Source organism: Periplaneta americana, chromosome 15 (assembly GCF_040183065.1).
Source record: "Periplaneta americana isolate PAMFEO1 chromosome 15, P.americana_PAMFEO1_priV1, whole genome shotgun sequence".
Lineage (NCBI taxonomy): Eukaryota > Metazoa > Arthropoda > Insecta > Blattodea > Blattidae > Periplaneta > Periplaneta americana.
In genome coordinates this window covers 66,337,815-66,361,779 of record NC_091131.1, presented here as the reverse complement: position 1 = coordinate 66,361,779, position 23,965 = coordinate 66,337,815, and the positions used below count along the sequence as shown (strand labels likewise).

Sequence of the window (23,965 nt, the reverse complement as noted above, 5' to 3'; positions counted from 1 at the left end):
GTCCAGGGGGGGACAGTCCTCAGCATCCCCCTGTCCCAATCAATTCGCACCCTGAGAAGAAGTGGAAATAGTCCCTGGAAGTAGCGCAGATATTCCGAAAACAATACTTTCATTTTGGCATGATATTTTTCGGCGGGAATAATATCTGAGAACTTTCGCGTGTGTGATCCTCAAGAAAAGACTTCCTACGTGAAACCAAGTTACAATCTGGTTGTGAAGCCAAACTATATTTCATTGATGACTGCTGATTATAGTTAAGTCGTGGAAGAGCTAAGTAGAGCGGAATATAGTGATTATAATAATTATGAAAGTCATGTAATCACTGTTCATTGTAGTGTAGAGTACAGCGACTATGGAAGAGAGCCACTGTAGTACAGAAGTGACGTTTATGTTTGATGTGGCGAAAGGGGGAACTATAGAACGTAAGTGTTGTTCTATAGATGGCACGGCATGCTAGTAATTGAAATTGGTTGGAATGAGTTCGAGGTAAGAAGAACATAGAGCGGAATCGGACATGTTTTGGTATGACATTATTGAAATTTAGAATCTGTTCTGTTGATAGAATGGTTATACTACCTTTAAAAATGTGTCGTAGTAACATCGTGTTAGGATATGAAGATTAGTTAAACGCTAATGTTTTTAAGGCTTGTGTATTACTCCGCGCGGGAATACATTCTGCCTACAGCGATGCATCAGTTCGTTGGCAGCTGTAGTAGTAGAGTGGCGTGTGTGAGTTTGTTTACAATGTGTTGACGTTTTGTGTTAATATACTGAGACTTGGGGCGTAAAAATGTAAACCAAATGGATGAATTAATTATTCGATAAGTTACGCTCAAGATGAAGTGGACCACGGGGAGGATATTCACCCTGAAGCGATGGACTACAATCTTTGCAATCGTCTTGCTGTTGACATTGGCCGTGCAAGGTAAGCTGTTATGAAAAAGAAATATCATTTCCAGGTATAAATAACTGGAGTTATATTTATAAACTAGGGATTTATCTGTCTCTCCGTACGACCGGAGTGAGTATAGTTACAAGGGTTCGCCAAGGGCCACGCAGTTTAACTTAAAAAGAACGCGTGTTCATGGCCCTGTCAAATCTCGCCTTTGCTTTGTCTTATCTGCGTCTGTTATCGACCCCAAATCTTATCTTTGTAGTCTTCGATTTACACGTGGGTGTCATAATATCCAGAGAAACTGAAAACACATCACTCATACTGTGTTTTCAGCTTTTATAACGATGTTCTTTTTGTATAATCCACCGTCCCTTCATAAGCGCGGCACATAACGACCTGACTGTACTCTCCATTCTCCCCTTCATCGTAAGCCTTTCCACTTCTCTTTCATTTCTTTCTCCCGTAGTAGCCTCTTACCCCCACTGACTCAACGGAGGATTCGATCCGCCCCTTCGTATCACCCTTGTCGAAAACATGCGCTGTTAGTGAACGGGACTCAAACCCCGTAGTCGATGTAGTGAGTCGACTCTCCAGGTTGGTACCTCGAGACGTGAGACTGTTCCCTGAAGGCATCTTTTCTTGGTGTCTGTCTACCCGACAGTGTTTATTAAAATTAGACAGAATGACAACGGTTAATGTTGGTACTATTGAATGAGCAGGAAACTCGAAACTTCAAACCATGTGCATAACACAGAAAAAAATCGAATTCCTCCATTTTGGAATGACACTAATGACAGCGAGGTCGTTGAGCTCTGAAGACCGATCGACATGTGAGATTTTACAGAATTTAATATTATGGCAATTGCCTAAATTTAAAATTACAAGGACACGAGCGATGTTCAAGCTCCGGCTGCCTTTACTGCTGAGAATTGCTATGCTATAACTTGAGCCTAGACTCTGTCATCTCCATTTCGTAATATTTAGTCATATTGATTTGTTGGTAGAAATTAATTCCATTTAATTTGTACGTTCAAAATTACAAATTTTAGTAGCCCATGGCTATCTTGGCAGACGAAGCTGGACTCTTGTTTTCTATCCGTAATGTCTTTTCAGAGCAGGTTGCGTGAACTACTGAGCCAGGGCCGCCCTTAGGAATTGTGGACCCCTTCACAAACATTTTCAGGACTCTCACCCCTCTCAAATATTTTAGTTAATGAATGTTGAAATTCTGTAATTTAAACACAGTACTAAGACAACAAGCTGCTAAGATATTTTATTACATTGTCCCCATAGGCGGAGTTATGGGGGGACATGGAGGGGGCACTGCCCCCCCCCAAACTTGTCTGAACTCTTTTTTTTTTCTATTAACATTAGAAAATATTGAATGCAAAATACTTTTCTTGCTTTTTTATGTTTCAATTTCTGTGCTTAAATTGATGAATTAATGTCTTCAGATCATGTGTCTAGACTATAATATTTATTTTAAATTTCTGAATGTATAAGAATTTCTATGCCTCGTTTGATGAATGGAAGCACTGTAATGTTTCTTTTGCAACATCCTGTACTCCCGTGTTAGAAGTCTGCAGCGGCTATCTACTGAATTAGGTGTTAGTGAAAAAAAAAAAAAAAAAAAAACACCATAATTCCATGTTAAAGGAGTGAAAATTTTCAGTATTTTTCATAAAACAACCATAGTCCAAAATTTTTTTTTTTATGAAAACAGCCATTTTCCAGGAAGATGGTACGATGGTAGCATTTACAAATAATATCCCATTCATAAACAAAAGCAAGAAAAGTCTTTTGAATTCACTATTTTGTAATGTTAATAGAAAAAAAAGAGTTCAGACAAATTGGGGGGGGGCAGTGCTCCCACATACCCTCCCATAACTCTGCTTATGGTTGTCCCCTATTTTAATTTGTAGTAGACCTACAGTTGAAACCCTATACAACTCTGTCCGAAACATCGTGAATATGGATGTAACACTATAAGAAACATGCACCCCAAAAATACTTGTCAATCAAATTCTCAACACACAGATCAATTTCAGAACACACACACACTATTTGACACAACTCTTCATCACACGAACGCACCCACACAACAGGCAGCGAAGTTGAGATAGCGCCGAGATCTAGTAGGCTCTGAGGATGGTGTTAAGTAGCACCGAAACAGCTGTAAGCCGCACATGCTTACGTAATTAACACTAGTAAGATCGCCATTTAATTAATTATTAATAAAGAAGTGTATATAGTATTTGTGGACCTAGAAAAGGCGTTTAACAGAGTGAATTGGAATAAACTGATGGGGATCCTAAAGAAAATTGGCGTGGATTGGAAAGAGAGGAGGCTGTTCAGTAACCTTTAAGTTATATGAAACAACGAATCAAAGTCAGGATAGGAGAAGAAATGTCAGAAGGAGAGGAGTACGACAAGAATGCCCATTATCACTCACTCTGTTCAACATCTACTTGGAGAATTTAGTGAATAACTGTTTTTAGAACATGGGAGGAGTGATAGTAGGAGGAAGAATAAAGTTTGTAAGATTTGCTTCTGATGTGGCGTTGTTAGCAGAAGAGATGATACTAAGGGATATGCTACTCGAGCTAAATGACAGCTGTGAGCAGTATGGAATGAAGATAAATGCCAACAAGACGAAGACCATGGTCATAGGAAGAAAAGTAAAGAAGGTAAATTTGCGAATTCTAAATGAGGCAGTAGAGCAAGTGGACAGCTTCAAATACTTGGGGTGTAGGCTACTATAAGCAGTAACATGAGCTGCTGCCAAGAAGTCAAAAGGAGAATAGCAATGGCAAAGGAAGCTTTTAATAGAAAAAGGAGCATCTTCTGCGGACTTCTGGAGAAAGAACTAAGGAAGAGACTAGTGAAGTGCTTTGTATGGAGTGTAGCATTGTATGGGGCAGAAACATGGACATTACGACGAAGTGAAGAGAAGCGAATAGAAGCATTTGAAATGTGGATATGGAGAAGGATGGAGCGTGTGAAATGGACAGAGTAAGAAACGAAGCTGTGTTGGAAAAAGTGGATGAAGAAAAAATGATGCTGAAACTGATCAGGAAGAGGAAAAGGAATTGACTGGGTCACTGGTTGAGAAGAAACTGCCTACTGAAGGATGCACTGGAAGGAATGGTGAACGGGAGAAGAATTCGTGGCAGAAGAAGATACCAGATGATAGACGACATTAAGATACATAGATCATATGCGGAGACAAAGAGGAAGGCAGAAAATAGGAAAGATTGGAGAATGCTGGGTTTGCAGTGGGCAGAACACTATGAATGAATGAATGAAAAGCCATGCGGCTTCTTGACTGACGAGAAAATTTGTCTGTGCGCATAAGTTTTTTTATGAATGAATGGTAAAGGTAGTCCTCGTATAGCCTACGTCTTCAAGGCGCTTGGGGTACAATTCCATGAAAACATCCTTCTCCCTTCCTCATCTTCATTATCAATCTCACCCATTTCCTACGATACACTTACACGAACACTTACTCTCACCCTAGAACACGAACACAAAATACCTGTACCTTGTTTACTTAAAGTAGAACTACTATATTCTTCGCTCATCGGAAAAGGGAAAAATATCAAAATCGTTGTTATTTACTTTAAGGAAAAACTGTTTTTATAAATTATCCAAAACTTTGATGTTAGAAGAGACAAATAGATTTATGTAATTATGCAAAGGGATAATTAAATATAAATTTCGAGTAAAGTTATTAAATTTATTGTGCATGACTTAAAGCACGATGTGGAATGCAGAGGGATCAGTAGCGTGCCAAAAGTCGTGTGTCATAATCTAAACAGTGATTTTATTTTCTGGTTCGAATTGCGTTCTCTCTCTCCTTTTTTCCCTTAAATATTATGGAGAGTGCTTTTACTTTTTCATTTGTATAATGCTCCAAAATACCACTTGGAAGATTTTCAAGGAAGTGTACTTGTTTTGCGCCTATCGTCCTGATAAGTAGATATCAAACTTGTCTGCAGTGAAATAGACAAAATGAATATGAATTTATTGTAATTGAAGCGTTCCCTAGAATAACAACTTAACGTACGTTACATGTTTTCCCGTTTTAAGCATCTTATTGAATCCTTAATAACCCATTAATCTTCCCACTAAACGCGCGTTACGACCTGTTATAATGCCAGTAAGTTGTAAACTTGTGGGAAGATCCGACCGCTTTTCCACAACGAGAGGAAAACGAATGGCGGTTATTTAGGCTTATTGTCCCGTACAAATAAGGCTCGATTCACATTATACGGAACATCAACATCACGTCCAGTGCAAACTCATTCGCATTTAACGGCAAGTGACCGTCAGTTTGCCGGCGTCATCAGGAATAGATAAGTAGTTTATGCTCTCAAAAAATGTCGTAACTCTTATGTGAGACAATGAATTGCACTGTAATTTTTAGGATTCATTATAAAAACGTCTAAGGAAAGGATAAGAAAAATTTGGAATAAAAATCTTTTTTGAACAGTGAGAAACGTCACCCATTCAAAATAGATATTGACATATCAAAAGTTGATAAGCGGCAAATTTTTTTTTTTCATGTTAGATGGGGGGTTAAAGCGAGAGAAATGTTTAGAAAGATTGGATTTTAAAATAATAATAATAATAATAATAATAATAATAATAATAATAATAATACGAGTAAAAACCCTGCCAGATAAATTCAAATAAATTAGGTTCTTTTGCCTTCTTTTCCACTTACACTAATAATAATAATAATAATAATAATAATAATAATAATAACAAAAATGACAGTAATACAGTAATAAATTCTTTCTTTTCTTTTTTCTCAATTTCAAATTATGCCATACTAGTGGTTAATCAACATAGATGTTATTTATATACTGTACTAGGAATATTTTAATTACATTTCAAAACTCACAATTAACTCGAAAACCTAAAGCAATGGAAATATTTTGAGCACAAATTTGGAATCAGACCGATGATTTCTATGGGAATCCGCAGTTCTAACAGATAAAAGTTGTCACTCTGCATAAGAAAGTCCGCCACGCAAACACCCGCATTAAACTCGCCCAAAGTCGCAAACCGGTACAGGTTTTGAATATCAGCCACTTTTAAAAGTAATTTCCATTCTTTCTAAACATTTCTCTCGCTTTGACCCCCTGTGTAACGTGATAAATAAAAATTTTCGCTTATCAATTTTGAGTGTCAATGTCTATTTTGAACGGGTGACTTCGCTGTTAGTATTTTTTTTCTCACTGTCCAAAAGAGATTTTGGTTCCAAATTTTTTCTATGCTTTCCTTAGACATTTATATATGAATCCTAAAAATTACAGTGCAATTGATTGCCTCTCGCAGGAGCTACGACATGTTAATGTTTAAAGGTACTGCTAGAGTCTAGCAGAACAAACCGTCGACGTCACGTCAAAACATTCTCCTCGAGAATCCCAGACGTTCCGTGCCGTTGATGTTCCGTGACGTTGCCTGTATATGTGAACGCTACCATATAAAATGCGTTGTACAATGTTTTGATGCAATGCTGCTGGTCCGTGACGTGAAGTTGATGTGACGTATAATGTGAATCGAGTTTAATGCGCCTGTAAGTGGTAATAAGAAAACGTTATGCTGATCTTACTTTTATTAAAGGTTATGTTGAAAATGATGTCCACCTTTTTGGATGCAAGAATCACATCGGAAAAGTTTACAGATATTCAGACAAAAATAAAGCTAGTCCTAGGAAATCTTCACGCCAATTAACACAAGAATGCGACATGTCACAAAGAGCAGCATCAAGGGAACTGAAAATGCTGCAATTTTATCCTTACAGAGTGACAATAGTTCATTGATTACAGCAAAGGGATTGAGCGTTGTGACAGTGTAGCGTGCCTTGAAACAACTTATCTGCAGGCACCCAGTGACAAGATGAACCATTTAGCAAAGCGATCTGTCAATGCGGAAATTGTAGACATACCGCAGTATTCAGAATAGAAAGTTTTCGAGTCTTTGTGTCTTATAAAATTGATGCTTCTGTTCCAAAATATGGTATAGGAAGATGTAATTAATTCTGTTCCAAAATATGGTATAGGCATACATTTGTTAAAGTTCTCATTAATATAATGTAACTTTAATACATCTTCTAGATACTTATTTATTTGATAAATTAACGTAGGAGAATTATAAAACTTAGATACATTTCATTCTGTGTGATGTAAAATTAATAAAATACAAAAAAACAAACATTGTTTTGAGAGAGGCCAATTAACATAAAAACTGCAATAAATTACAACCCGTTTTGTATGACTGTTGAGCCTTAGATGTTCTATTCAAAATTGACTGGGTTGGTGTTACATATTCTGCAACAGAAACATACAGCAGGTGTCCATTTGATTTCTGTCCATAATGAACTATTTAAATATTATAATTTGATGCACTACAGAAGATTACAAACATTTACAACTGCACTGTCTGATAGTCCCTTCACTACTGAACAGAATACCACACCGCGAAACATTTCGTGCGCGCATGCGCAATAATCAAACTTGTTTTGTTTGTTACTATACCATATTTTGGAACGGAGGTAGTAATATACACCGTTACAAAATTATATCTGTTCGTAACCACAGAGGGTTTCTGTGTACATACCGTGAAGTTGGTTGTCCGTAGGCGTCCCGGATCTGGAGAGATACGCATCTTGTCGAGAATAGAACACTGCATTGTGCATTGTTGCAACATACCAGCCTGTTCCAACATTAAACCATCTGGAACTGTTACTGGGAGACTTGCAAGGAGAGAATACGCTTCTGGGATAGCCGATTTTGATGTTACTGTTTCGGATGGAAGTTCGCTATAGCACAGACAAATTATACAACGCCCAAGAATGCCAAGCCATCTGTAGCGAAAGATACTATTTGTTGTATTTTGAATGTACAGGCAGCGCAGTGGATTGTTGGAGAGGGTAAACAAGTCGCAACCAGTTCCTTCCCCCTACAAGCTAACCACACGAGGAGGCAAAGGGTATGTGACCTTGATTGACTGTTTACATTCTGCAGATATCCAGTGCGCCGAGCGTACTTCCTCTTACCTCCATCGTGTCGTTTCTAATCTGTTATTAATTTAAGGATGCTAAATCGGCTGCGTAGTTATTTATCGCTAGTGGAAGTGATGATAGCGAAATGGTACTTTAGTGTGATGAGTCCGAGGGTTCGCAATAGCATTATCAGGCGTTCGTCCTAAAGTTGAAAAAGCCGTGAAAAAAAAAAAAAAACAATCAAAACCGGGTAAACAGTCCCAACGGTACTCAACGATGAGAACATCGCTTGTACTCCTACACCACGTCAATGGCTCCCATCAAATCGTCGCGATCTCAGGGCCTGAGACTAATAATGAAGAGATATTATTCATAGACATTTCGCTAGCCCGGGCTACGAGCGTGCTAAACAGGATTCATATCATATCGCTAACACTGGTTTATGAATACGAAAAACGTTAGTTCGCTGATCATCCACCGAAAGCCCGCGCTAAGAATGTCTATGAATAGGGCCCTTTGATTTTAAAACCTGTTTGTACTAATATCTTACTGTATCACCATGCTATTCTACGTAAGTCCGTCGAGTTAACTCTATGGTAGCATGTCTGCCTTCAGGCCGGCCCGGGTTCGATTTCCTGCGGGGTCAGAAATTTTCGTGTAAAATTTCTATCTCGGGACTGGGAGAGGTGATGGTGCGCAACTTCTAATCACAAGATTGTGCACTTATCTGTCTGGGTTAATCCAAAATCTTTCCGCAGTATATATGAAGAGAGGGCATATGTCACTTTGATAGTGATTAGTCTGTCGGACGGGGACGTTAATCTTGGCTGTCCCCTTGGTGCTATTTGATAGGAGTAGGCCACGTGCCTGCACTGGGTTTCCAGGTTATTTTACGACGCTTTATCAACATCTTAGGTTATTTAGCGTCTGAATGAGATGGTGATAATGCCGGTGAAATGAGTCCGGGTTCCAGCATCGAAAATTACCCAGCATTTGCTCATATTGGGTTGAGGGAAAACCCCGGAAAAAACCTCAACCAGGTAACTTGCCCAGACTGGGAATTGAACCCGGGCCACCTGGTTTCGCGGCCAGACGCGCTAGCCAGATGTGGACTTCCTCATCTTCCCTACATTATACTCACACATACACTCACCTGGTACACAACATACCTCTCCACAGATACACATCATGCACGGCGTGGCCCGCTGAAGTGGTGTTCAACTTGAAAAACTGGTCACAGTCCTGCCATCTATCCACAATATGCGAAACCCGAATCATGCAATTGAATTGGGTAAGCACACACACACAAAAAATCACTCACTCACTCACTCACTATTCTATGTTTTCAATTATTGCCGTAACTTAATTATGGATGTGTTTCTCGTATATTTATAATAATAGAAGAATTCAGTGACTTGCTGTGAACAGTGCGAAGGTAATATTGGAATTTTCAACCATTGAATAGTCATAGTTTTCCTCTTTTTAGAGAAATGACAGTGTTATTAGACGTCGCCGACGGCTATTTCCAGTTGATTGTTTCGTAAATAGGCCTGCGTTCATGGATTGCTATCATTTTCAATCAATATCGTTCACAGTAAGACATTGTACAATATTAAGGAAACAAGCAGTATAATACATTCTATGTTCTTTTGTTCATTTACAAAAGAAATAATAGTTCATCAGATTAGACTAAACACCAACTTTTTTCTAACACCTCGCAATATTGACGTGTATCCTTTTGCGCCTCTGCCTTCTTTGTGGCTGATTATGAAGAATCTTCTTCTGAGGCTGGGACACCCATTAGGTCGAATTCTGTTAGCCCCGTATTGTGGGATGGCACATAACTATGGAAATAGGCAGAATGGATGGAGATGAAGTGATAATGATGGCGAAATGAATATACAATCCGGCGCCGTAAGTTATCCAGCATTTGCTCTTAATGATTTGAGGGAAAACCCTTGAAAATACCTCAACCAGGCAACTTATCCCAACCAGGATTCGATCCCGGGCCCTCTAGTTTCACTAACGTGTTCACTTGCAAAAGGCTGTGTTCGGTTCATGCAGCATGTGTTCAAACTTCTGCCCATCTGCACATGCCAGAGAGAGGAAGAGAGAGAAACTTTCATAAATACTGTAATTAACACAACACACTTATTTAAACAAAACGATATCCTTTTGGTTTTGCTGGCAGTAAACTTATCCATACACCTTTGGAATCTGCATGATGAAGTCTCTTCACGATCGCATTGCAAGAGAAGAAGCCGTTCTTGGGACATAGTTTTTTTTTAAACATTTGAGGAGTATTTTTTAGCCTTCAGTGTTGAGATGGTATCCTAATAGTGACTGGTAGCTGGCGCGTTTTATGCATTCTGTGAACGCGGATCTTAGATTTGTTTAATTAGGACAAACTCAAAACACTTCACGTAGGTTACATTCGAATTAGTCTCATTAATAAATTGCTTTTAATTAGGTTCAAAGTGTTTGGTAGTCAGGAAAACATGCGCCTCCAAAGTAACTTCATGGTAGTTACCGGGAAATATTCTGGTATATATATTTTTTTAAATGTTGTAGAAATAAAACGGATTCAGGAGCAGATGTATTAAATTTAAATCGTTCACTTATTTGCACTACTGCATCATATATTCCTTTGGCTTCCGTTTTTTTTTTTCTTGAAAAAAATGTTCTCGTTGCTTTTATTTTTCCCTGTGAAGAAAACGAGCATCGGTATCTTGTCTGATTTTCGTAATTACATTTCGAAATGTGTTCATGTGATTGTGAAAATGGATAATTAAGCTCTTATTTCTGCATCCAATAAAAGATTGTCTACATGACATTATTGATTGAAAATATTCGAATACAGATTTCACTATTCAACATTGTAAGATACCAAGTGTCGACCTGGTTGGCGAGTTGGTATAGCGCTGGCCTTCTATGCCCAAGGTTGCGGGTTCGATCCCGGGCCAGGTCGATGGCATTTAAGTGTGCTTAAATGCGACAGGCTCATGTCAGTAGATTTACTGGCATGTAAAAGAACTCCTGCGGGACAAAATTCCGGCACATCCGGCGACGCTGATATAACCTCTGCGGTTGCGAGCGTCGTTAAATAAAACATCACTTTAAACTTAGGATACCAAGTGATGATTGGGATTTACAGATCGATTACTGTGCACATAGCCTTTATATTTCAAATATTCAATTAATTTTTCTCGATACGCCTTCTCTCCTTCCCCTTTCTTTCAATGCAAGCATTTTTCCTGTTCCTCTTCAATATTCTGCCCCCCTGTGTCGTCTTCCCATCTTCTTTTTGGCCGACCTGTACGTCTTTTTTCAGTTGTGATCTTATTCTTACTATCTTTACGATTTTTCATTTTCCGTACGATTTACATCATCCCTTTATTTTTTATTTTTTATTTTTTTAATTTAATCTGATGTTTGTTCTCTTTTCAAATAGCCCTGTTGTTTTTCTAGGTACACGTAAATGATATTTACATATTTGAAATGAAAATTCCATCGTAGCAGAGATAGATTGCCGAAATATTTTAGGTTTGAATATAATACCGGTTTCATATATGAAGAGTCCACTGCAAGAATGATGGATGTCATTTGGAATACATTTTTCAGGAGAAGCAATTGAAAGTTTGAAATGCTTAGCGCTCAAAGCTTAACTGTGATTTTCCAATCATTATTGGACAATGACTATCAGTGTTAATGCCATATAACTCTCTATGTACATTCGATATGTCTTAATCTATGCATTGACAGTCTTGGTTCATTTTCGACAAGAAAGTGACATCCATCATTCTTGCAGTGGACTCTTCATATAGGCTACCTTTACGTTTCCATAACCGCAATGATTAAAAACATTTATTTTTACCGGTGAAATACGTTGGATATCCGTACCTATTTTTTTACCGGTACTTACAGGTTACATTCCGATAGAACTGAGAATCAAGTAAGACTAACAGAAACTCAATTAACTTAAGATCGTATTAAGAAAGCTTTATAAAGTGATAAAAAGGAAACAGGCTTTATTAAAAATCAGATCTGAGTAGCACTATATCATCTTACAATAGCACTGCTCAAGTTGTAGCGGTATGCAATTGTCAATTAAGCACATGGATGTGTTGGATGTTGTCTGGTAATCAAAGTGCCTGCGGAATTGGTCTTTTTTCCCCATTATAACTAATAGGGGCCTACTTCCGAACCGGTACACCCCGGGATTTGACGAAGGTTAATATACTAGTGTACTGCATCGTTCGAACATGAGAGAGGCAACCATGACATTACGAACTTCGTCTTATTCCATATGAAAAATTAATCGCAAGATCTGTGCTAAAATCCTTAAGCGGTTAAAACATAAAGAGGTGAGAGTGGAGGACAGAGAATATTTTTATAACAAGGCCGAAGGAACACGACAAGCCTTCCGCAGAGCGAACATGGATGAATATCGAACAAACTCGACAAACTTGAACCGAATAAAGCGCCTGTAATGCACGAAACTAGTATATACACGCATCACGTACCAAGACAACAAATAACAGAATATACTTCACCGCAATTTACCCTACTACAGACCTAAGCGAATGACGAGCATTCTATTAAAATGATGAGGTGATGAACTAATGACTAAACGAACTGTTCAAAACATTGTTCAGTTAATTACAACTACTCCTGCTTTATTCACTTTTAAGTGGTTTACCTGCATTATATCGGTATTTAATTTATGTATGTCTATATGTTGGTACGATAGTCCTATAATGACGTTATACCAGTATGAATGATAAGTATGTAGTTTTCTTTCCCGAAATAAATTTGAAGTTTATCGACATTTTCAGGGCGATATGATCTCCGAAATGTAAGATTTTTTCTCTACCTCATCTTGTACAGTATTTTATTGTTGAGAAATAGAGAAAAGATGTACTTATCCGCTGTATATATTTTTATTTACTTGGTTATATAACGACGCTATATCAACTACGAGGTTATTTAGTGTCGATGTGATTGGTGATAACGAGATGGTATTTGGCGAGATGAGGCCGAGGATTCGTCTTAGATTACCCAACATTTGTCTTACGGTTGAGGAAAACAGCTGAAAAAACCCAACTATGTAATCAGCCTAAGCGGGAATCGAACCTGCGCCCGACCGCAACTTCGGATCGGAAGGCAAGCGCTTCAGCCGACTCCGGTGCATATTTGAAGAGAATATAAGTGCATACCGAGTGGCAGATGCATTCATTCTGATGTGATTAAATTGGTGTGCGTTATATTGAACAATTGAACATAGGATGTACCAGAAGATACATTCTTAACTAGAGTATAAACCTTAGCTAACTGGTGAACAGTAAACGGTCTGAAATTGACGAAACCCATATATAACATTATTTTAAATAGTTTATTTTTAATAAAACTAACAATTACATTACATAAGAAACAGTTTGACTTAATATTTCTGGTTCGTAATAATGCTGGAAATGTTAATCTGCATTTATGCAGACACCAATGCGTTTCAAAAAGTTTGCTGCAACCTTTCATAGAATCTCTGCGACTACGCTGGCGATACAGACCTCGTTCCTTCCAAATTTGAGTGTAAAGGGTTGCCCTTAAAGATCTTTTCAGGTCGCCCCTTAATATAAAAAGTCTGGAGGAAGGTATAGATTTGGTGACCCAGCCATCACAATCCACGAGGAATTAATTGTGCAAGGTCTGAAGAACTCTCATATCAAGAGCAATTAAGCGTCGTTGCATTTGTTGTGTGGCTGTTGCACCGTTTTGCTGTAGCCAGCACTCTCATTCGTCAGTATTAGAGACTGCTGGTTAACTGATATTAACTGCTTAACGTTCAACTGTAACATTTTTTTTACAAACACATCCACAGGTTCTAAAGAAGAAAACTGAAGCAATCTATTGTAGAAATTCATAGAATTTATTTGCGAGGGTTTCAAGGTGTTAAATGAAACAAAATAGTCACTTTCTCCGCCAGTGATAATTTAAACAAATTATTACTAATTAGGTTGTGCATAAGCGACTTTCTTCTGGAGTGCACAGTTTAAAATGTCAGTTTGTTTTGGAACTCATTATAATACACAAGTTTATATAAGTTTATAAAAATTTGAAATACCAAGATTTTAGCCTTATACAGTAATAAAAAATTTACGTCATATAATTGGGTGGTGATGTCTATTAAGAAAGCCAAGTCCAGTATCACATGTCTTTATAGCCGTGCCATCGAATTAAGGAATTCTCTGGTTTAATTTGAAGAGAGTAGAGAATCGTTCGAATATTTCCCCCTGTAATAAATCATTTTATTGTCATGTCTGTGACTCAGCGCTAGCGCCAGTCTTCCGTCGAAGGGGCCCGGGTCTATTCCCGATCTAGTAGTGATGGAATTTTTGGTGAACAGAGCATTGTAGAGGGTTTTTCTATGGCCAATCCTGTTTTCCTCTTACATCCCACCAACACTTTCTACCTACCCCTAATTTCATCTATCGTCTGCAGTGGTTAAGAAGAGTCTGGCTGAAATCTTGGGGTTGGTACGGGTCTCCGAGGCTGATACAGGATTTAAGGATATGGGGCTCAGGGCATTGGAATTTTATCGGTCGCGCCTAAGGATGAGGCATGGCTCTGGCAAGGCTGAAGCAGGATGGTCCGCCTGTCAGTATCGGATTCACGATTTTCACCCAGGCCACCCGTCGGATATGGATAATCGTCACATATAAGTAGGCCTTACAATGGGCCAAGGAGTGTCTAAGTGCATGGATCCATCCGTCCCTTCGAAAAGTAAAGCCAAGAAAGTCATTTTATTTATGCACAAGAATTAAATTTACGTATTCGGCATCTGGTTCAAAAGAATTTTGAACAAGTGTTGACGCTCGGAAAAGGATCAAATGTATACGAGTTTTTAGGCTTTCGCTGTAACTTTGATTAGAAATTATTAGGCGTTTGGGTAATCCACCGTATCCTGGAACTTGACATTTCCAACGTTTCGGAGCTACATACAGGTTTCATCATCAGGTTAAGAATAGAGAGATCGCCTAGTCTATTGGCTCGTTGCGCCAGGCTAATCTGGACGACTAAGCCGGAAAAATCCCCGACCTAACAGGGAACTTGAACCACCTGCGTGACAGGTCAAATAACTATAGTCCGGGTCAGCTTACTTAATACCCTAAGGGTGAAACCTAACCATTTTTCCTCCATTACTACATAAGCTAGTGGATTATGGTGATTTTCTAGTTTGCAGGTTGAATTTTCTTTTGCCAACTTCGTTTCGAATTTCGGTACTGAGAAATACTACAACTGGTAGTGATTTTATAACTGTTATGTTTGCTGCAGTGACACAAGTTGTCAATAGTTTAAATTCTGAAAATTCGAATTGTTCTAGATTTCTGAGCCCATTACTGGAAGCTAGTGAAATTTGAACATACTAATAATTAATTAATATCAGTATTAATAGTTATATATAATAAAAGTAATATAATACAGTTATATGAACACTTTTCAATGATTGAATAAAATTAATAAAATCGGTTAAAAACCATACATGTTTCGGAGGAATGCTCCTCCATCTTCAGTGGTAGTACCACGACGCTGGTACAGATGTTCGACCGCGTAACGTAGCTTAAGGAAGAGTCTTTCTTAAGCTACGTTACGCGGTCGAACATCTGTACCAGCGTCGTGGTACTACCACTGAAGATGGAGGAGCATTCCTCCGAAACATGTATGGTTTTTAACCGATTTTATTAATTTTATTCAATCATTAAAAAGTGTTCATATAACTGTATTATATTGATTTTATTATATATAACTATCTTACTCATGAACACTGTTGCATCTGACCTAACTTATGTAATTTAATCAGTATTAATATTAATACATAATAGTTATTGTATGTGTTGCTTTGTGTTGTTACAATTTCAAGATTAGAGTAAGAAAGGGTAAGTGTAAATAAATATAACATATTTCGTGTGATACATGCCCTTGAGTAATCGATAGAAATACCATTTCACATTTTAATTAATTTCTTTCGTGTTCAGACTTTTATTACAATAATGGAGTAAATATTCTAAAGCATACATTTCAAAGTGGAATTCGTTTTCGGAATTCATACTAATCATTTCACGTGATCAAACAAAATACATTTTTTAGGTTAAGTCTCGTGATTCGTAAACTGTTTAATCAAAGCAATGAATTTCATGTCAGACAAAATACATTTTAATATTAGATCATACACTAATCTGCTAACTACTAACATAATGTGCTAGAGGTCCAGAAGAAAAATATACTCTTTCACAAATTATTGAACCTTTTAGAAAACACCTCCCCAACATATAGATGAAATGTGGTAAATAAGCAAGACTTCGTTATTGTTAATACTATATTATTATTATTATTATTATTATTATTATTATTATTGTTATAGTACATGGCATTGTGTGATTTTATCCTCTTTTGGTGATATCTACTGTTAGTTGGCAACACTGAAGAGACGGCCAAATTAGTCTTTTAGGGTCATATCACTGCCATCGTGATCTAGACCAGGCCGTAATGCAGGTTGTGTGACGTCACTCGATGAGTCGGGCTTTTCTATTTGAGTATACGGAGCTGAGTGAAATATATTACTTTATAGCGTGTCGGCGCTCAATTTTATTTAGTGTAATGTGTGTATAAGACCCCTTCACACTTCTTATTGCATAATATGTTGCAGAAATAATTACAAAACTGTGTTATTTTAATGTGAACGGAGTTTTACGTGGTAACATACCTGGTTGCATCAACATTTTAAGTTTGGAATGGAAGCTATTTTGAGATTTAATAAAGAAGAATTATTTATATTGTGATTTTAATTTAGCACATCTACCTTCCTTACTTGTAGGTACAAAATTTACCACAGTCCCTCCTCTGAAATTAGTGTATGTACAGTTGTGTGTTAATCTGGTAGGTTAGATAAATACAATTCATTACAACCCAGTATAGTAGGGAACAAATAAATAATACAATTAAATTTTTATTCAATGTAATATGTGCATAAGTTCCATTTATGTGTTGCATAATGTGGCAGGAATAATAAATAAAACTGTGTTATTTTTATGTGAAGAGAATTTACCATGTTAACATAAGCTATCTGCGTCAACATTTTAGGCTTAAGTTGAGAACGAAAACGGTTTTGAGATTTAATAAAGAAGAATATATTTTTAGGATAAACTTCAGAACACGGTTACCGTCCTTACTTATAGGTAAAAAATTCACCACAGTCCCTCCTATGAAATGTACATACGTTATATTACTTAGTAGCGCTGAGGTATAGTTCCGGTAATTTCTGAACTGAAAACAGTTGAATTTATTTTTTGTGGAGATGCATTTGATCCTATAAGCAAGGCATATTAAAATCCTGAACGAACCGAACTAATTTGTATATGCAAGATGTATGAATACGAAGGGAACTACCTCAGCGCTAGTTTAGCCCTAGTAACATATTAAACTAATCAGACTTCAGACTGGAGTACCGTCTGAAACGAATAAATACAATTGAAGTGTAGACAAATTGCATTTATAAGTTATACGTAGCGTTATGCTTAATTATAATGCATAATTGCGAATATGGAAATAAGGCAAGTACTGATAGAATAAACATAACCTATAACTTCAACACAAAATATGCGTGCGATGCAACTGAAAATTGTTGAAACGTGCATAAATGAATGTGCAAGAATTTCGTAATGAAGCATGAGTGCTTTATTTAAACTAATTACAATTCTAGATACTGTAACAGTAATGAAAACTATAGGGTATAATTTTTCGTAATATACTATATGTATCTCGTTTTTAGTTCAAATTGTGTATATTATCAAACGTCGTATTATTTACTCGTATAATGTAGGTTATTCACAAATAAAAGGGCGCAATAATTTAAATTTAATAAGACAAATACGGTAAACTAACAATAATGGATTAGACAAGAGTAACATCGGTAACGCTGCACTTAGGCCTAATCACAACTTACTTTACATGCCAGTCAGTGTTTCACTTTCACGTATATATTATTACACATATTTAGCCTATTGTTTATAAGTCCAAAATTTCACTTAACCACATAAGGGCGCAATATTTAATCGAAATAAAGGCAGGTATTACACATACGAACTTTGCCTGCAACAACGTAATTTTCACACCAAAAATAATATTATACCTTAAATTGCAAGTAAATTATGTCTCACAATCACTGTTTAAAATTTTACTGACGCAATTACACTGCATTTCAGAGAAATATATGTTATTCTTCATGTACTGCAACTAATTCATATGGTTGAAAGACCGCCTTTCGCGATCAGCTGTTAAGCTAGTCACGTGGTCTGCCTTACGGCCTGTATTAGATCACGATGGCAGTGGTCATATTCATAGATAATCTTAGCGCGGGCTTCCAGTGGATGATGAGCGAACTAACGTTTTTCGTATTCATAAACCAGTGTTAGCGATGTGATATGATATGAACCCTGTACAAGTAATCAGTCGATAGTCGGGACTAGTTTAGCACGCTCGTAGCGCGGGCTGGCGAAATGTCTATGCATAGCACCCATAGGAATTACTCTTACGTGATCCTCAGTATACTCAGCAATCACAGGAACTTGAGATGACAGTACGCTAAAGACGGCTTTCTGCCCTGATTACTGAGACTGTGCCTATAGAGCAGGGATCTAAAGAACCCACACAACTCTTTCTTAAGAGCGATGATTAAACAGACCCAGAAAAGAATGGGCCGCCTAATTTTACCAAGTTCCAGATACAACGTACTGCGCATGTGTAGTAAACAAGAGCGCCTAAATGTATGCTATTTGTGGACAGTCTTGCGAAACTTGTTGTCTACATTCAGGAGGACTGCTACCAAGACGCGGCCCATATTTTATTTTCGTATCTGTATTTTATCTTTCTAAAAATGTTTTAGATTTGTATTGCTTGTAGTATTGCACGTAATACAGGCGCTTTGACTTAGCTGCTATAAGGGGTTCTAAACTAAATATGTCAACAGTTAGTGCTGAATAAACTGTTAATAATTGTCTTCCAGCTCATAACTATACTTGTTAATAATATTATAATAGTCAAAACAGTTGCTACAGTATATTATTGCTTAACGATGGCGAAAATTTGTGCGAGAAGATAATCACTACTATGATAATAATGAAAGGATACTGCCTTAATATTTTTATAATTCTATTTTATTTAAATTCAAGATAATATGTTTTTTGTTTGGTTTAATTTGTTTGTACATGCCAAAATACTATACTAATGTTTGAACATGACAGGAAACCTAATAATCATTGCCTGTTCGAAATCAGTGTCACGAAAATGACACATACTTTCTCTTTATACGTTTTACGCATTTCTCAGCAATCAGTGCCTTTATCATGTTACGAGTGCTAATACTGTGTATAGTTTATTTTCTTTAATATAAATGAAAACATTTACTGTGCATTCAGATAAGACGATGCACTTTCATTTTGTTTATTGCATAGGAAGGGTATTCTTTACACTTAATCTCAAAAAGATGAGGTATGTGACTAAATATATCAGTTATACGATTTGAAATATATTTATCATTATTAAATTTGTGTGTGTGTGTTTTTTATATACAAATTCGAATCTGTATGTTGTAATCATTTCTATTTTTTTGTGTTTACGAGAATATGATTTGAAATGACATGTTAAAAGACATTAGTGATTTATAACGACATTCTAAGCATATGCTTTCTTTTCATCATCATCATCACCATCATCATCATCATCATCATCATCATCACCCTTTCATGTTGTAGTCATGAAAGAACGGTTACGGCCTACAAGAAATGTTCCTTCCATCTCCTTAGAGCGATCCAGTGATCTTTTACAGCTTGGTTGGCAGTTTAAAATTGTCCTGAGAAATTCTGGATTTGGACATGTCGTTCACATGTTGACGCCAGTTTCAAATTCAGCAATACTGCCATACATCAAATGCTTTTACAGAAATTCATCATCACACATGACGAGGAATTCTTCAGTACCCAAAGCTGCATCTACAGTACACGGTTCAATTTTCCATGCGCGTACGCCTGCAATCTTCGTAGAATATTGAAAGACTTAGGCCTACTTGATTCTCAAAATTATGGTTGAACACTCCGGGCACTCGTATTTCGATAATCTTCAATGAAACTAATCGTACTTGCCGTCATTTTCAGCTTAAAATGTCCTCCATCACCAACCAAAACAAATTTCAGTTTATTCACGGCTACCTAAAACCATCAGCTGCTTCCTACATGCTGCTGTTGAACGAAATAACGCATAAGATATCCACCGGTGTTGGATAGCTTTTAATTGCTGCATGCGCTGTCATTTTTAGTGGGAAAAGGCATGCACAATTGAATACGTTTCGTTCACTTTTGCATGCATTGTTTGAATTTGGTAGAAAAGTTGAACTGTTTCATCTGACCGGAGGGAATAAAAGTTTAGGGCAAAATCGATACGGACAAATATAAATATTTCTTTGTTGGCCTATAGTAATTTTTCCACCTATACGAACTGTACTGTTTCGTGTCAGTTTATTTTACTTGACGTACAAAATGTCGTGAAGAAAATAATAAGTAAAAATTATCATTGTGTTGTCAGTTTCAAAAATGGTAGTTAAATATTTACAAGCATTATTATATTTTATGTGTTGAATCATTTTCGGTTAGATTGACTGGTATATACACTGAATATGATGAAAACCTGTCAATTGAGCTTACGTAAAATCTCTCTACGTAGGCAGATGGCATGCTCGAAACAAATTTTTCTCAGAATCACAATGCTTCTTTCTCTTTATACTTCGTATGATAGAAACGTAAAATGAATGACATATGGATAAAAATAGCTCAAAGATCCGTTGTGAATGGTTGGGTTTGAATCTTTTATTGACGAGTTCGACGTCTTATCCTTTAGCTTCGTGAAAGATTAACGCTTAAGTACTCGCGAACTATTTTGTGACATTAGTACCATATAACACTGGGGGTCAACATTACCCCCACATGACTACTTAAATTTTAACGTGATCTGATGTCAAAAGCTATGTTTCTTCTTCTTCTTCTTCTTCTTCTTCTTCTTCATCATCATCAGCATCATCATCATCATCATCATAGTAGGTGCTTGATGTACATATCATTAAACAGAGTAATGGTGGAATAATGTCTCTGAATCGTGCGTGTATGGATTTTATCCAAGTTTTCCGAAACTGAGATTTTTTTAGACCAGTCATTTTCATTGAGATATGCTTTGTGTGCGTGTGTTTGTGTGTGTGTGTGTGTTTGTGTTGTGTTAGAGAGAGAAAGAGAGAGAGGGGGGGTTTGGAGAATGCTGGGTTTGCAGTGACAAATCTACCATTTGGCAGAGCACTATGTATATATTTTAAATTAAAATACACAATGACGAGAAAGTCCAAAACAAAACTTTATTCGTGATTTTTATATAACTTTGACTGGAGTGACGAAAGTTACAGTGAAATTAGTATCGGCTAAAAATAATGTGTAGCTGAGAGTAATAGAAATATGTTTTCTTTTCTTTTGCAAAAATCCTGTCTTTGTAATCCTCAGACCACAGTAGGCGACGGAGAGTAGTGAAGAGCCCCTCGTTGCTTAAGGACTACCGTTTCTTATCGTAAACCTATTTTACGCGTGAGTGAATTATTGAAACAAGGTGTAATATATTTTGACATTGATATCACTTTCAAGTATCGAATTTTTAAAGGAGAAAAATTATCTATATAAATGATTACGATATAATAGCCCTACGTATAGGTCTAACTATTTTATGTAAATCTGTGCAAAATTTATGTCCATTTAAACTATGCAATATGTAAATTGAGTAAAATATCTTACTTTCTGGGATTATAAAGAATACATTTTGTGTGCAATTTAGAAAAAGAAAGCTCATCTTTCTATTTGGGCTTTATGAAATGTATGTTGAATAACAATTTTAGTAAATAAACTATAATAATAATAATAATAATAATAATAATAATAATAATAATAATAATAATCCGTGGCGCTACAGCCCGTGAAGCGCCTAGACCGACCAGCCGGATGCTGGCCTCATGCCCACATGCCGAAGCAGAGGTGGACGATCATCCAACCAGAGTGAAGGTATCGTGTGGTTTAACACGATGATCCCCCCAGCCGTTATAGCTGACTTTCGCAACCGGATTTCGCTACCTATCGTAGCTCCCCAAGTACATCACGATGCTGAGTGGGCACCGGTCCCATACACTGGCTGAAATTTCATGAGAAAATTTCTTCCCCCATGAGGACTCGAACCAGCGCGCATTCCGTAACGCGAATCCTAGGCAGGATGCCTTAGACCACGACACCACGGCGCGGGACAAATAAACTATAAGTCGTAATAATTTTGTTATCATTCGCGACTTGATAAAAAAAAATTTGAACTGTTGCAGAACTTGTAGAACACAAAAAAGAAATTATAGTACAATATAATAGCTTTGAAACACTAATTTTTATGTATAGTTGCTTGAAATTTAATGTTAAACCTAAGCAATTCATTATAAAATAATAATAATAATAATAATAATAATAATGTAATTTGTAATATTATTATGTAATACTATTAATACAGTGTTAATATTATGCTCTTTTGTGATATAAATTAAAAATCGATGTGTTAAAACATTAAATTAAAAAGTATTACCGTTATAAATAATTACTTACTTACTTACTTACTTACTTCCTGGCTTTTAAGGAACCCGGAGGTTCATTGCCGCCCTCACATAAGCCCGCCATTGGTCCCTATCCTGAGCAAGATTAATCCATTCTCTATCATCATATTCCACCTCCCTCAAATCCATTTTAATATTATAATAGTAATAATAACAATTATTTTAACAAATGCATATTGAAATGCTGTAATTCCGTCTCTGGCTTAAGTTCTCTCTTCGTTATGTTTTGCGCGGTGACTATGGTAATATCTCTGAATGTTTTATTTATTTAACGATTCAAGATTTTATAGCATACTATGCATTTTGTTATCCTATTTATCTCTGTAAAGATACACAGTTCTTCCCACTCGATTTTGAAAAACGGAGTGGGAGTAGATGGTCTACAGTTTATTGAATTACTAGGTTCAGACATAACACGGAAATCACGCAATCTACTTTTACTGAATTACTAGGTTCAGACATAACACAGCTGTAACTTAATGATGTTTCCACTTCAGCTTGAATGGCATTACATTGACCTGCGTGATAAACACATGCGTGCATTTCTTCGTATGCCCGTAACTGTGCCCGTGACCCAACACATCCGCTCTCTATCCTCGAAACCGGGAGTTGCATATTGTAGTCACTGAAATACATAGCATGGCGAGATGAGTCCGAGGATTCGCCAGGATTACTTTGCATGTCCTTACAGTTGGGGCTAACCTCGGAAGAAAGCCAACCAGGGTTTTATCCAAGCGGAATTGGAATCCATGCCGGAGCGCAGCTTCGAAACATGTTCCGCGTGTAACTCGTTACCTCTGGACAACGCAGATACCTTTGCACACATCTTTGACGATTCTTTATTAGTAGTACTTGTGTATTGGTGGTTAAGTCTTTATCGTGTCCGGCGTTGGATCCGAGGTTCGCGGGTTTAAACCTGACCTAGGGCGATGAATTTTAAAGAGCAGCAGAATCCCTTGCATAGATTCCTCCGAGAGAGAAGTAAAACTGTGGGTTCCATGTCGTAAATGTATTGTACGTAAGAGAACTGTACCCTGATAGCACAAAAAAAAAAAATTGTTGGTCATTTTTCGTACATGTTGAATTTCGATACTGAATAACTTCTGCAATTGAAAGCGCCGTTAAATACTTACTAGTATAACTAATACTGCATAACACAAATGACAGTTAGTCAAGAAATTTGTGATTTTATAGTGACTATTACACTTTTACTACGTCATACTACTTTTGACCAATAAAACTGTACAAACGGACGTCTTTCAACCAATCATGGCTGCTTATCGCACAATTTTATCACTTCTCTAGCATTTGTTTATTTTTATCACTTCCCTAG

At 36.9% G+C, this 23,965-nt stretch overlaps 1 protein-coding gene across 4 annotated transcripts in view; it reads left to right on the top strand.

The window, feature by feature from the left end:
- Nucleotides 1-458: 458 nt before the first annotated feature.
- The window catches only part of fra (neogenin protein frazzled), a 65,961-nt gene continuing 42,454 nt past the window's right edge, over nucleotides 459-23,965 (top strand). For 3 of the 4 annotated variants that reach the window (XM_069847529.1, XM_069847530.1, XM_069847527.1), the window contains exon 1: nucleotides 460-925. In XM_069847529.1, coding sequence (XP_069703630.1) covers nucleotides 838-925 — 88 coding nt within the window. In that variant the 5' untranslated portion in view covers nucleotides 460-837. Of the gene's footprint in view, nucleotides 926-23,965 lie in introns of all 4 variants that reach the window. The other variant, XM_069847528.1, reaches the window with a different exon arrangement.